At 41.9% G+C, this 13,197-nt stretch overlaps 1 protein-coding gene across 3 annotated transcripts in view; it reads right to left on the bottom strand.

Moving 5' to 3' along the window:
- Window positions 1-2,965: 2,965 nt before the first annotated feature.
- Window positions 2,966-13,197, bottom strand: part of wu:fi75a02 — a 31,830-nt gene continuing 21,598 nt past the window's right edge. For 2 of the 3 annotated variants that reach the window (XM_034192043.1, XM_034192044.1), the window contains 7 exons: window positions 12,682-12,984; window positions 6,029-6,052; window positions 5,787-5,949; window positions 4,134-4,220; window positions 3,985-4,058; window positions 3,768-3,898; window positions 2,966-3,369 (listed from right to left, as the gene is read on the bottom strand). In XM_034192043.1, coding sequence (XP_034047934.1) covers window positions 3,209-3,369; window positions 3,768-3,898; window positions 3,985-4,058; window positions 4,134-4,220; window positions 5,787-5,949; window positions 6,029-6,052; window positions 12,682-12,984 — 943 coding nt within the window. In that variant the 3' untranslated portion in view covers window positions 2,966-3,208. The remainder of the gene's footprint in view (window positions 3,370-3,767; window positions 3,899-3,984; window positions 4,059-4,133; window positions 4,221-5,786; window positions 5,950-6,028; window positions 6,053-12,681; window positions 12,985-13,197) is intronic. The other variant, XM_034192045.1, reaches the window with a different exon arrangement.

Raw genomic sequence — 13,197 nt, 5'->3', positions numbered from 1 at the left:
ACAACCCCAAATCAGAAAAAGCTGGTAATAGTAATAATAATAATAAAAAAACAGGGTTTTTTTTATGTTTACTTTTATTTATTGCAGACAGTATGAACTCAAGACATTTCATGTTTTTTTTTTTTTTCTGGACAACTTCTCTTTTTTTTCATATACATGTGTATTCCTGTATTTAAGGCCTGAAACACATTCCAAAAAAGCTGGGACATGAAACTCAGAGTTAGTAATGAGGTAAAAACAAAATTAAATAAGTGTTATTTCAACCAGGTGATTGTACTCATGATTTGGTACAAAAGCAGTATCCATGAAAGGCTGAGTCTGAGGAGCAAAGATGGGCAGAGGACATCCAGTTTTCAATAAAAGTTTTAGAAAACTTTGTAGTGTTTAAAACAATGTTCCTAAAATAATATTGGAAGGATCTGCATTTTCTCTCTCTACAGTGAAAATATCATTAAACAATTCATGGAATTTGGAGGAATTTCAGTGTAAGGGCAAGCCTAAAATGAACACCCATGATCTCCGAACCCTCAGACAGCACTACATGAAGAAGTCATTCATCAATAGCTGATATAACCATGAGCAAGGGATCACTTTGGGAAACCTTTGTCAAGCACTACACTATGGAGTTACATTCACAAATGCCACTTAAAACTTTACTGTGCAAAAAAAAAAAAGAAAAAAAAAAAGAGCCTCATCTTAACATTGTTCATAAGGAACATCAACTTCCCTGGACTTGGAGACATCTGGGTTGGATGGTCATACTGTGGAAACATGCATTGTGGTCAGAATAATCAGTATTCCAGTGCACTTGGCAAAAGTCATTTATGCTTCTGTGATGGCAGCATTAATGCTGAAAAGTACACAGATTTTAATGAAACACATGCTGCCTACAAGACCTGCAAGATCTTTTCCAGAGATGTCAATGCATTTTTCAACGAGACAATGCTAAAGCATGTTCTGCATGTTACAAAGGCATAGCCACAGAAGTGGGTATAGGTCCTGGACTGGCCTGCCTGCAGTCCTGAGGTGTCTCCAACAGAGAATGAGTAAAGAATTTTGAAATGAAAAATGCAACAAGAACTCTGTATTGTTGCACACCTTAAGCTGTGTTGGCAGGAATGGGACAAAATAAGCATCCTCAGTGCCAATAAATAAAAATCTGTTGCAGAAAATTTTATTAAAGAAGGACCTTTTACAGTTGAACAAAAATGCAATTACCTCATAGCTTTGCAACTCAATAGATGATTGCAACATTACAAGCAATCAAAAACCAGCTGAAATAATTCAGCTAAAAATCAGTCAAAGACAAGAATTGTGATTAGCCTTCAATGAATAAACACTCATGTTCCCTCCAGCCTGCAAAATAATAATAAAAACAATGCATAAAATGCTGACAACTCCAAAACATTTATTTTGGCTCTCTACTGCCACTTTTCAGTGTGAGGAACAAATACTAATGCTTCACCATTTAGTTCAAATATCACAAATCACATTTTTAGCAATTTTATGAAATACATAAATTAACTTTCAAATCAAAGGAAATTGTGCTAAAGTATAGAAAATTTCAATTAAAACATTTATAGTATACGATAGGCAAAGAGCGCTCTGTTCTATTGTTTTTTTTTTGCTCTTGATGTCACACCACGAGTGGCGGTAAAAGGCATCAGAGCTGACTTATTTAAATATCTATATACCCATTTTCTCCATATTTTGTCATTTTAAATATATTTTAAACATCCAATGCCATTTACACAGTGTTCAAACTACAGGCTTTTATCTTCCACTAAAGCATGGTATTATGTAATGAGAATAATAGGGACTGCTGCTATGGAGACAACCTTCATAGGACATATGTTTAAACTAAGGGATGCCTCGATCTTCTTGACAGCCCCTGCTGTCCTTTGAGCCTGGCTGCCAGGGTCTTGTTTCGTGGCCAAGTCTCGGATCCATACAGTACAGAGGTGCAGTTGATACGAAATTTTGTTTATTTGGCGATATGCTGATATCTCCACAATGGTGTCCCTGTTCCTCTGTGAGCAGCTTAAAACTACATAAAACTAAATTCAGCCATGAGTAAAACTGTGCTCCTGGTTCATCATCTTCAGTCCAATTAACTGTATCATGTTAATGTTGCTTTGAGATGGACAGCAGCGCTCACAAGGACTGCGTGACTGACCATTCATTTGGGTCCTTGGCCTTTGAGATTCAGACGCATCTGGGAAGTTTTTATGGACTCATAAGGTCAAAGGTCAGAGGCACTTGGTGACACTGATGTGTGCAGGAGAGTCAAGGTCCAAGTCTTTAGGGTCCTGATGCTTCCTGTCTTCCTGAATGGTTGACAGACTTGACTCTAACCAGTGACCTAAGGTGTTGAATGAATGTCTTTGGTTCCAGGTCTCTGTGGAGGATCCTGGGTCCCGCTGGAATGACTGTGTCCAACAAAAGGTTACTTAGTGAAACTCAGATGAGGAGGATCACGACACTGTGGGGGAACATCAGCTACCACATTCTGTCTATATGGTGCGTTTTCATATGTGGAAGTGCCAATATAAAGGTTCAAGAAGCCAAATTAATTAAAATGCAGATGAGGAATGTGAAGAACTTGTGTCTCCTTCCTTTCTGTATGAAGGCTGCTTGTTCTTTCCGTGTTCGCCATAAGTTCCTTCCAGGTGCTCCAGCTTCCTCTCGCTTCAAAAACATGCAGGTTAGGCAACTAGAAAATTTAAATTGACTGTAGATGTGCCTGATAGGGTGAATGTGTTCATCTATATGTAGCACTCTGATCAGCTGAGGACCAACGGCCTCACCCCGCCCCTCTTGTCGAACAGTGGCCTCACCCCATCACGCCTCTCGACCAACGGCCTCACCCCCCCCCCGTCTCTCGACCAACGGCCTCACCCCACCCCCGTCTTTTGACCAGAGCCCTCGCCCCGCCCACTCCTCTCAGCCAACGGCCTCACCCCGTCCCCGCCTGTCGACCAACGGCCTCATCCCATCCCCTGTGATCCTTAACTGGAATAAGCGGATTCAGATACTCTACTATGTGAGTGTGCCAATCCAGCTCAAGATGTCAAAGTTCATAGTTTTTCAGCAAAGATTCATTTCAGGAAATTCACATTTTGATGCCTACAGTATTAAAATAATAATCACCCTGACAGCTCTGTATGTCTGTCACTATTAGACAGCTGACAGGAAGCAATGTCACATTTCAAACATCCAAGCCCTGTTGTGTCAAGAAGTCATCTAGTTCGCTCAGTCGCTCCAACAGCATCACATCAATGTTGGCATCATCATCATTGCCACTGCTATAGCTATTTCGCCGTACTGCTGCCCGTTTCCTGGGCACCATGGCAACAGGGAGCCCTGCTCCTAAAACAGAAAGATAAAAAACAAACAACTATGTAGTGCATTTTACAAAGTTCCAATTAAAATACATTAATCAGTCTCTGGAGCCCCAGCCCACCCACCCCCAAAAGCCCACATACACCAACCCCTATAATCCTCAAAGCCGACCCACAGACGTTTTCATTTATGTCAATTCAAAATGGCATGGCATCATATACCAATATATTATACATTAACAATACAAATCTTCTGCCTTAAATTATGGACAAACACACAAAGTGCAGGTTTCCAGTATGATCCATAAGCAGATTTGGGGGGGGGGGGGGGGGGGGGTCCCCTCAGAGAAAGTTTAAGCCAAGAGTAACCCCATGACTTTTTGTTTTTGTTGCGAGTAGTAAAGGTGGTCCCAAAGGTTACTGTACCTTGTTGTTTCCTCCTCTTCCTGGGTTGAGTGAAGTCAGGGAAGAGGAGGACCCTGCGCCTCCTCTGCTGGCCGATGAGGAGCAGCGCTCCGTCCTTTTCTCGTGGCTCCTCAAAAATAGTCTCGAGGCTTCTGCAGAGAAACAAAGGCCCATGCTGGGAGTTTGCGCATGAAAACGGGAGGTCCGTTTGTGGACTGCGGACATTCAGAGTTTTCACCTGTTAGCAGGAGGACATTTGTAGTTTTTATTCGTGTAAATCTCCTCCAGGCTGAAATCTTTCTTCTTCAACCTGAAAACATTCAAAACACCTGTTCAGCCACCTGTTGTTTCCTCTTCCAGTCTTTGTCACTTCCTTTTCTCCTTACCTTTGACTTTTGGCAGTCCCATAGGGGTCAGTGGTGTTTCCCGCGGTGTTGCCCTCCGGATTCGTATCTGCGATACACGTTTTCCCCACTAAGCAAGGAAAAACAGCAACCAAAGCTTTAGAAATGTTGAAGAGAACTGAAAACAAAATCATCTGCCTTATTTAATAAAAGTGGAAAAACAAGAATTTTTTTTTAAAAACGGGCTGTTTGCCTGGGTGGTTGCCATCCAGCATCTAGGGCACCTCTGTGTTGTAGATGCTGCAAAGCACAGCATCGGCGTATGCTACCAGACTTGACTCGACAGCAGACATCTATCTCAGTGACAGATATCTGACGCTTTTGTACAATTTCAAGTTAATTTTCAATTTACTTTCATTTATATAGCGCCAAATCACAACAAAGTTGCCTCAAGGCACTTCACTCAAGTAAGGTCTAACCTTACCAACCCCCAGAGCCTGATGTGCTGCTGTGCCAACGTCATTTCGGAGCGTCAGTAGCGATTCCCAGATCATCTCCTTGTTTCTGCTTAAAACTGACTTTAGAATGATTTAAGAGGTTTTACTTTGTCATCTGATGGTTAATAATCACATTATTCCTTTTGATCGCTTTGGGTGTAGAGAGTCAGACTCAGACGTGCGTGGCGTGCTGATCGCTTCCCTCATCTTTTATTATGAAATAATGCTGAATTTATGTGGAAACGATTGTTGTACAAAAGTTTCAGATATCCGTCGCTGAGATAGGTGAGTGGAGTGCAGTTTTAAGCAGAAATGAAGCGATAATCTGTGAATTGCTGCCAACGCTCAGAATTGATGCATGTACAGTGAACGCAGGGTGGACCAACCTTTAGAGGGGACCATTCAGTCAGCAACACCAGCTTTGTGCTGTTCAAAGAAACATTTGTGCTTTTACAGTTTCACCTGTTTACATCTTAGGCCTATTTTTTTTTTACATGCGTGACGTCACCAGTGAGTCAGACACAGCCCTGGCAGAGCACAGAGAAGACTCAATTATCTAGAGGAAGTAAAAGTTGTAACAAGGTTTCTGTAGGTGAACCTACAGAAAGATCATTAATGTCTTCGGAAGGTGGCAGCAGTGGCGGTGGTGCTTGCCCACCTGCCCGCACACATGCCAGCTAAGCCCGAGGCAGTCTCCTGCTGTCCAAACTGAAGGACAGTGCCCACACCCCACCTGACCCGGGCAAGGAGCCCGCCTTGAGGTGCAGGAGGAAACGGTGAAAGCCAAGCCCGAAATTTGCGTACCTCAGCTTGAGGAAACCGATCGCCCTTACCTGCTGTAGTAGAACAAAAATGGCGGAACCAGCTGATGAGATTTGGATGTGGGTAAAAACATAAAACCATAAAGGCACAAACGTTTATTTGAACAGCACAAATGATAGAGACCACCAGTTTGATGAGATTTGGACGTGTGTGTGTGTGGGGTGGGGGTTTCATGATGTCATGGTCAGAAAATCTATTTTTAAATTACTCAAAAGCTTTAACAGCACAAATGAAAATTTTACAGCACAAACAAACAGCAGTGCTATTTTAATATTTTGAATGACGTTGGGGGGGGCAGCTTCTCACAGGTCAGACAATAAAATAAATGAAACATTGAGACAAAGAACAGAAAACAATAGTAATCATTTTTTAAAAACCTCTGTTTTCACGCTGCCTGCTGATTGGTCAGTACTGGGGAACACAGGAGCTGATCTATTGGATGAGCATGGGGGCAGGGGCAGGGGTCGGCGACGTGGGAGGTGGAAGCTTCGTGCCTTGCGACTGGTCCTGTGCTTGTATTGTTGGTGTGCAGAAAATGAACTGAAACACACAGCAACAAAATAAATACATTTAAAAACAAGTATTTTTCATTAAAATTACATCTATTTTTCTGCATTACCTTAAGGTGGACGTTCGCAAGTAGCTGCAAATAAAAAAAATTCAAACTTGAGTCAGATTCCACATTTCACTACACTCAAAAATATAAATGCAACACCTTCACTCCTATTTTTCATGAATTAAAAGATTTCTTCTGTGCATATAAACGGCTTATTTCTCACAAGTACCATTTAGAAATTACTGAAAATCCATGTTCGCAAACACTTCATCATTACTGAGATAATGAGGCAGCTTTGTTGTGATTTGGCGCTATACAAACAACATAAACTGAAATAAAAATAATCCATCCACCTGAAGGTGCGCGAGATCCAGATGCTGATTAAGCAGCAAGATTACTGCAGAGGTACTCTTTGGTCTGATGACAATAAAGGCCAACTCTAAAATTTGCAGTTGACCTTGATTCAAAGTAAAAGTATCAGTGTGACTATTTGCGTCACAAAGTTGAGAAGGCTACTGATTGTAGCCTGTCGGTCTTTCTCAATGGCTATGTACAAAGTCCCTGGATACCAGCAGGAATTCAACACACCACCTTACATTACAATCCAGAGCCTCACAAACACGCTCAACAGGTGACATGTCTGCCAAGTACTCAGACCATGCAAGAACTGGGATGTTTTCAGCTTGCAGGAGTTGGGTACAAATCCTTGCAATATGGAACGATGGCAACAAATGACTGGCAGGACAATGAGCCCCAGGATGTCATCATGGTATCTGTGTACATTCAAACTGTCATTATGACAAACTACAAATAAACATTTTGTGTGCACAGAAAAAAAAAAAAAAAAATCTTGGATTTTTTTTTTCATCAATTCACAAAAAAATTGCAGTAAAATCAAATATGTTGCATTCATATTTTTAAATACTGACCAAGAGCTAAGATAAATCAATTTCACAACATTATACTAGTATCTACAACTATGGTTTTTAAAAAATATTTACATCCATACACTCATGATCTCTTTACACATGCACGCAACAGTAAGCACAACAACCCCCGCGCCCCCCCTACACACACACACACCCTACTTTCTTCTATGAAAGTCCTGCTTTCTTTCCTGTCTCTGTGCAATGTCCAACTCTTTAGCAAATGTTAAATAGACAAGTATTGATCAATGAAGATAAAAAATTGAGAAATATTAAAGATCGCTTTAATACAACTTATTTCTATCAACGCAACTGATAACGTTAGTAAAAGACGATTCACCTAATAAGCAGACCAGGATAGAGCAATGTCCAAATATTTATGGATCTGAGTTTACATCAAAGCAGAGTGGGGGTTTTTTTTTGGGGGGGGGGGGGGGGTTGCCTACCAACCATAAAGTCAAAGATTCATTTATTTAGATTCATATAAATTAATTCTGGCCGTACTCCAGGTTGTTCTAGGGAGCCATAATACTAAATTCTCAGTTTGTCCCAAGCAGCCCGATCCACAGACTGAAATGCTCTGCAATAAATAAAGACTGCAAAGAAACACTGCTGATGGTCACACTTGTATTCACTGGGTACTTACAGAGCTAGGATCCAGTTAATGGGTGAATTCTTGGACATGATGTCCAACTGCTCCATATCAAGTGACTGGGACTAATTCTCACTGAAAATTAGGTTGCAAGTAGCTCGCCTTGGCAAAGAGAGTAGTGTGGTTGACTGTTCACTGACATTGATTCATTAGTTATTGTTTTCTGTACTCTGGCAAAATTTCCTTCGGAATAAATTAAGTTGATCATATTTTTCATGAGCTGAACTCAAAGATCTACAACATTTTCTATATACCTATTTCTCTCAAATAGCATTCACAAATCTAAATCTGTATAAGTGAGCACTTCTTTGCAGAGATGCTGATTAGACAGCATGATTATTGCACAGGTGTGCCTTGGGCTGCTTTATTGGGTGGCTCTGTGGGGTCAGAAAACCAGTGTCAGTATCTGGTGTGACTACCACTTGCTTCACGCACTGCAACGCATCTCCTTCGCATAGAGTTGATCAGCAGCCAGATGGCATCGAATATGAGCATTTGCCTACTTGAGTCGGTTACGATCACAAACTCCAGTCAGGTTGAGACTCTGATGAGAACGAGGAGCATGCAGATAAGCTTCCCTGAGATGGTTTCTGACAGTTTGTGCAAACATTCTTTGGTTCTGCAAACTGACTGTTGCAGAACTGTTGTTGTCAGGTGGCTGGTCTCAGATGATCTTGAACGTGAACATACTGAATGTGAAGGTCCTGGGCTGGTGTGATTACATGTGGTCTGCGGTTGTTAAGCCGGTTGGATGTACTGCCAAATTTTCTGAAATTCTTTTGGAGACTGCTTATGGTAGAGAAATGAACATTCAGTTCACGGGCAACAGCTCTGGTGGACATTCCTGTAGTCAGCTTGCCAATTGCACACTCCCTCAAAAATTGCGACATCTGTGGCATTGTGCTGTGCAAAAAAACCTGAACATTTTAGAGTGGCCTTTTATTGTGGCCAGCCTAAGGCACACTTGCGCAATAATCATGCTGTCTAATCAGCATCTTGATATGCCACACCTGTGGGGTGGGATGGACTATCTCAGCAAAGAAGAAGTGCTCTCTAACACAGATTTAAACCGATTTGTGAATAATATTTGAGAGAATTAAGTCTTTTGTGTATATAGAAAATGTTTTAGATCTTTAAATTCAGCTCATGAAAATGGGAGCAAAAACAAAAGTGTCGCATTTATGTTGTTCAGTTGTAGAAGGGTTGAATAATCTGATCATGTTCACCCTCCTGTTTGTGTAGAGCTTTCTCCAGACCATCTCTCCCTCTGATTAACTGGGCCAACTTGGGACAAATTGGACCAAATGCTTTCCAAGACACTGAGCAACTTTGGTCAGTCTCTCTGGATTTCACATTACAGAGTACAGACCTCCTGCTGATGTTTAAAGAGCTTGTTTGCACCTAGCTACACCCGTGTGCTTATATATATATATATATATATATATATATATATATATATATATATATATATATATATATATATATATATTTTTTTTTTTTTTTTTTTTTTAATAAACTGCTGTGGTATCCTGAGACAACTCAAGCTTTTCCTGTTCCTCTTTTGGCTCATCTTGCTTCTCCTCCCCTCCCACTAGCTCATCAAGTTCTTCCTTGAACTCAGCAGAAATAACAAATCCATTGCGTCTTCATCAAGACTTTCAAAACCATCTGCAGCTGCTAGGGGGAACACCAGAAACTCCCCTTGCAGTCTCTGCATGTCCTGCATTGTGATGAACTTTCTTCTGTCTTTATCAAACAAAAACAACTGTCCACTTTGTGAACTCTGACCAGACTTTCTATAGATTCTCTAATGATTTAGTTGAAGTCATCCAGACATGGTCTGGGTAGACAGATCAGACTGTTACAAATGTTTGCACACAATCCATGAGTATTTGAAAATGGACACAAATTATCAAAATGGAATGTGGGAGTTCTTGAAAGAGGTCAGGGAATGCACTGAAGTCATCAGTGTTCACACGTGGAAGCACTTTGAATATTTTCCAGAAGAGTCATAATGCAATGCTTGGGGGCAATTCCTGGCTGTATATGAATCAGACAAAGCAGGTGTGAGAGCACTGAGGATAAATAATGAGCCATTTGTTAGAACCTGTGAGCAGGTGACACTACCAGTTGTCTAGTGACCTAGGCTAGGTTACAAATAAGATGAAGCACTGTGTTCCTTAAAACCACACTTCATCCACTGTTTCGCAGTCTCACAGACCATGACTTACACGAGAGGTTGGTGTCAACAGTGTTCCGGTTTAGGGCACAATGTAAACACACCTCGTGAACAAGACAACATCTGGTCACAGCAGATTTTCATCACACGTGCGACACCTCTTAGAGATAACCCTCTCAACTTGGGAGAACACGTCATCATCATAATCACTTGTGAACTTGCTGAATCAACATCATCCACATCCTCGCTAGCCATTGTTTACATGGCCTTGAAACACCGGAACTCTGCTAGTGCCGCGGTGCATTCTGGGAAGTGCAGAGGGCCGCCAGGGGGATTATGGGATACATTAAAGTACTGAATTGCCATTTAAGTCCTAGTCATGGCAAGTGAAGACATGGTTCTTATGTGGGTCAGGTTTAAACCATGCATTGCCTATTGTACCACTGAGTCAGCTACTTTCAGCAGCTGTACATGCTTGACCATTTGGGAGGCCGTCAGCAGTCTTGTTTCACACACAACCATCACCCACATCCTAGCCATTGATGGCAAGCATTCAGCAGTGCTTCTTTGCCGCCTTTACTGATTTACGTAAAGCCTTTGATTTGACTGATCAGGCTGCTTGAGACGCACTGAGAATTTGGTTCTATGTCTCCCAAGCGAATCCTTGAGTACAGGTGGAATGAATGTATTAAATGAGAAGTTACTTAAGCCCCTTTCACATCAGGCCCACTTTGAGTTGCGTCATGATGACGCCACGCGGATGCAACCTAGTGCCAAGACGATGTAGCTCAACATCAGAACACCGCGGTGGAGGCAAAGGACGAAGCGACTTGAACGCCAGAAATTAAGCATGTTTAATTTTTTCTGCGTTGAGCACAGGACGCAGAAAGGAAGTGGTTTCAGCGCAACTCAGGGCAAAGCAACGGTACTCAACGTGACTGGAAGCCACACCCTCACAATACAATGTTACCCGACACAATTTATGATTCCTGCTGTGTTCCATTGTTCCCGAAGTATAAATCGCGCAGGATTGTTTTTATACTGTGTACACAATGCAGTGAAACTACAAGTTCAAAAAGAGCACAGAAAAAAAAAAAAAAGCTGATTGCAGCCTGACTGCAGCTGCAGCTCCTCGCGCTTAAATTCTCTCACAATTGTTTTTAAATAAAGTCCATAAAAGTCCTGCTCACAGACTGATTGCCAGAGACAGGACACATCCAGTAAAAAGTCCAGACATTTCCAGTCCACTCACGGACGATTCTTTTCCCGCACGCACATGTGAACAATTAAAAGAATAACCTGGCAGGCTGCACCTGTTCCTCGCTATCCCCTCAAACTCTCTCATAATTGTGCTAAATAAAGGACCAAAAAGGACATTAAGTCCTGCTCACAGACTGATTGCCATAGACAGGACATGTCTACATCAAGTATAACTCCAGACATCTCCACATTTAATCACAGACGGTTCGTTCGCGTGCGAAGCTCGCAGTCAAAGGAAGAAAGATAAACTATAACAGAACTCAGAGCACAGACCTGCAGCTCAGCACAAGACATACAAACTAGAAGAGAAATCAGAGCACACAAGACTGGCTGCCGCTGAGTCTGTCTGCAGGTTTTCCTCTGCATCCTCACCTCCTCTCTGCCCCCCCGCTGCAGAAATTCCTGCGTTGTCATGACACCGCACAATGCAACTCGAAGTTGGCCCAATGTGAAAGAGGCATTAGGGAGGCTCAAATGAAGGGTGCTTCTACAGCATTATGGCCATGTGTCTTTCTTCTCTGAGCATAATCCAGTGCCAAGAATCCTCAGCACCTGGAAAAGGCCAAGGGGGTGCCCACTGAGCACCTGCATCTGGCAGACAGGTGGCTACTTTCCGGAAGTGGAGATGGAGCGGTGGTCAGCCTGAAGGGTGGTTCCATAGTGTGGTGGTAAGTAATGTGCGTGCAAGGTCTGAGGCATGACTCTAGTCTGTCATTTAAGACCTCATCCTTAAATACAACATTTTAGCACATTATTGTCACCATTATTTATTATATTTCCATTAGTTTGTGTAATATCTGGCAGGCCGGCTTGTCTAACCAGGCCGGCCCCCTATCTGGCCAGCCTGGTCAAGTCCTATGTGCCAGCTAGGGCTCTGCGTTCTTAGGGTGCAGGACTATTGTGTGTCCCTAGGGTGAAGAAAAAGTAGCGGGTTACAGAGCTTTCTATCACTGCGCCCCAGCTCTGTGGAATGATCTGCCTGCACAGATATGACAGTCGGACTCTGTGGAGACTTTTAAAGTCAGGCTGAAGACACACTTGTTGTCCCTGTTTTATCATTAGTATTTTATATGATTGTGTGTCTTTTTTTATTCCTTTTATTTATTTTACTTTACTTATTTATGGTTAAATTTTTTTAATTGTGTTTTAATCTTATTTCATTTTATTCTGCTTTTAAATGATGATTTGGCGGTATATAAATTAATAAATTATTATTATTATTACTACAATATGGGAGGCATGGTGGCCAAGCGGTTAGTGCATTTGTTTCCAAAGCGGAAGGTTCCTGGTTCAAAGCTACCCCTGCCTATTCTCCATGAAATGGGGAGTTGCGTCAGGAAGAGCATCTGGTGTAAAACATGTCATGTCAACATGTACAGCCACCTTGGGCCTGCTGTGGCAACCCCGAGTAAAACAAGGGAGAAGTCAAAGGGATTCATTTACAATTAGTTTGTCTAATCTAAATCAAAGACTTGTGAAAAAGTCTATTACTTCAGTGGTGCACATGGTGGTTATTTTGGTGTTATTATTAGCAACAAGACCTAATTCATCCGCTTCCACTGATATCATTGATATCAATGATAGAAGTTGCACTACTGACATCTGTCCACTCCAGTACAGCACCACCATCATTCACTCTCACATTCTTACTTAGTTAGTTGTCTTAAATTCTACGATTGTTAATGTTGATGAAACAAACCAGTGGTCACTGTCCACACTGGGCGGGAATGTCCAGTCCTTCAGCGGTTGCAACGGTTGCCAATAAGCTCCTCCCCTGTCTGATGTCAACATCTCTATAGCGACCACTGACAAGCTCAGCATCATGCTGGGGCTAAAGGAGGAACAGGGGCGGAGCCAGACACGGACAGCTTTGGAAAAGCGAGAGACGTAAGGGATGAAGTTGGAGAAACGCCACTGGCCTGTAGAGATACTGAAGTAATCTGATTGGCTGAGAAGTGCATCCCTGTGGTTAGAGAAGTGCAAGGCACACTGGGAAAAGGAGCTGAGGAGGACAAAAATGTTTTTAGAATAACATTTTCTCTCTTTGCTATGTTTGGTATACTACACTCAACAAAAATAACGCATCACTTTTGGTTTTGCTCCCATTTTGTATGAGATGAACTCAAAGATCTAAAACTTTTTTCACATACACAATATCACCATTTCCCTCAAATATTGTTCACAAACCAGTCTAAATCTGTGATAGTGAGCACTT

The sequence above is a fragment of the Thalassophryne amazonica genome, chromosome 17 (assembly GCF_902500255.1).
Source record: "Thalassophryne amazonica chromosome 17, fThaAma1.1, whole genome shotgun sequence".
Lineage (NCBI taxonomy): Eukaryota > Metazoa > Chordata > Actinopteri > Batrachoidiformes > Batrachoididae > Thalassophryne > Thalassophryne amazonica.
The sequence above is the reverse complement of the archived record's forward strand: the minus strand, read 5'-3'. Positions and strand labels throughout refer to the sequence as shown.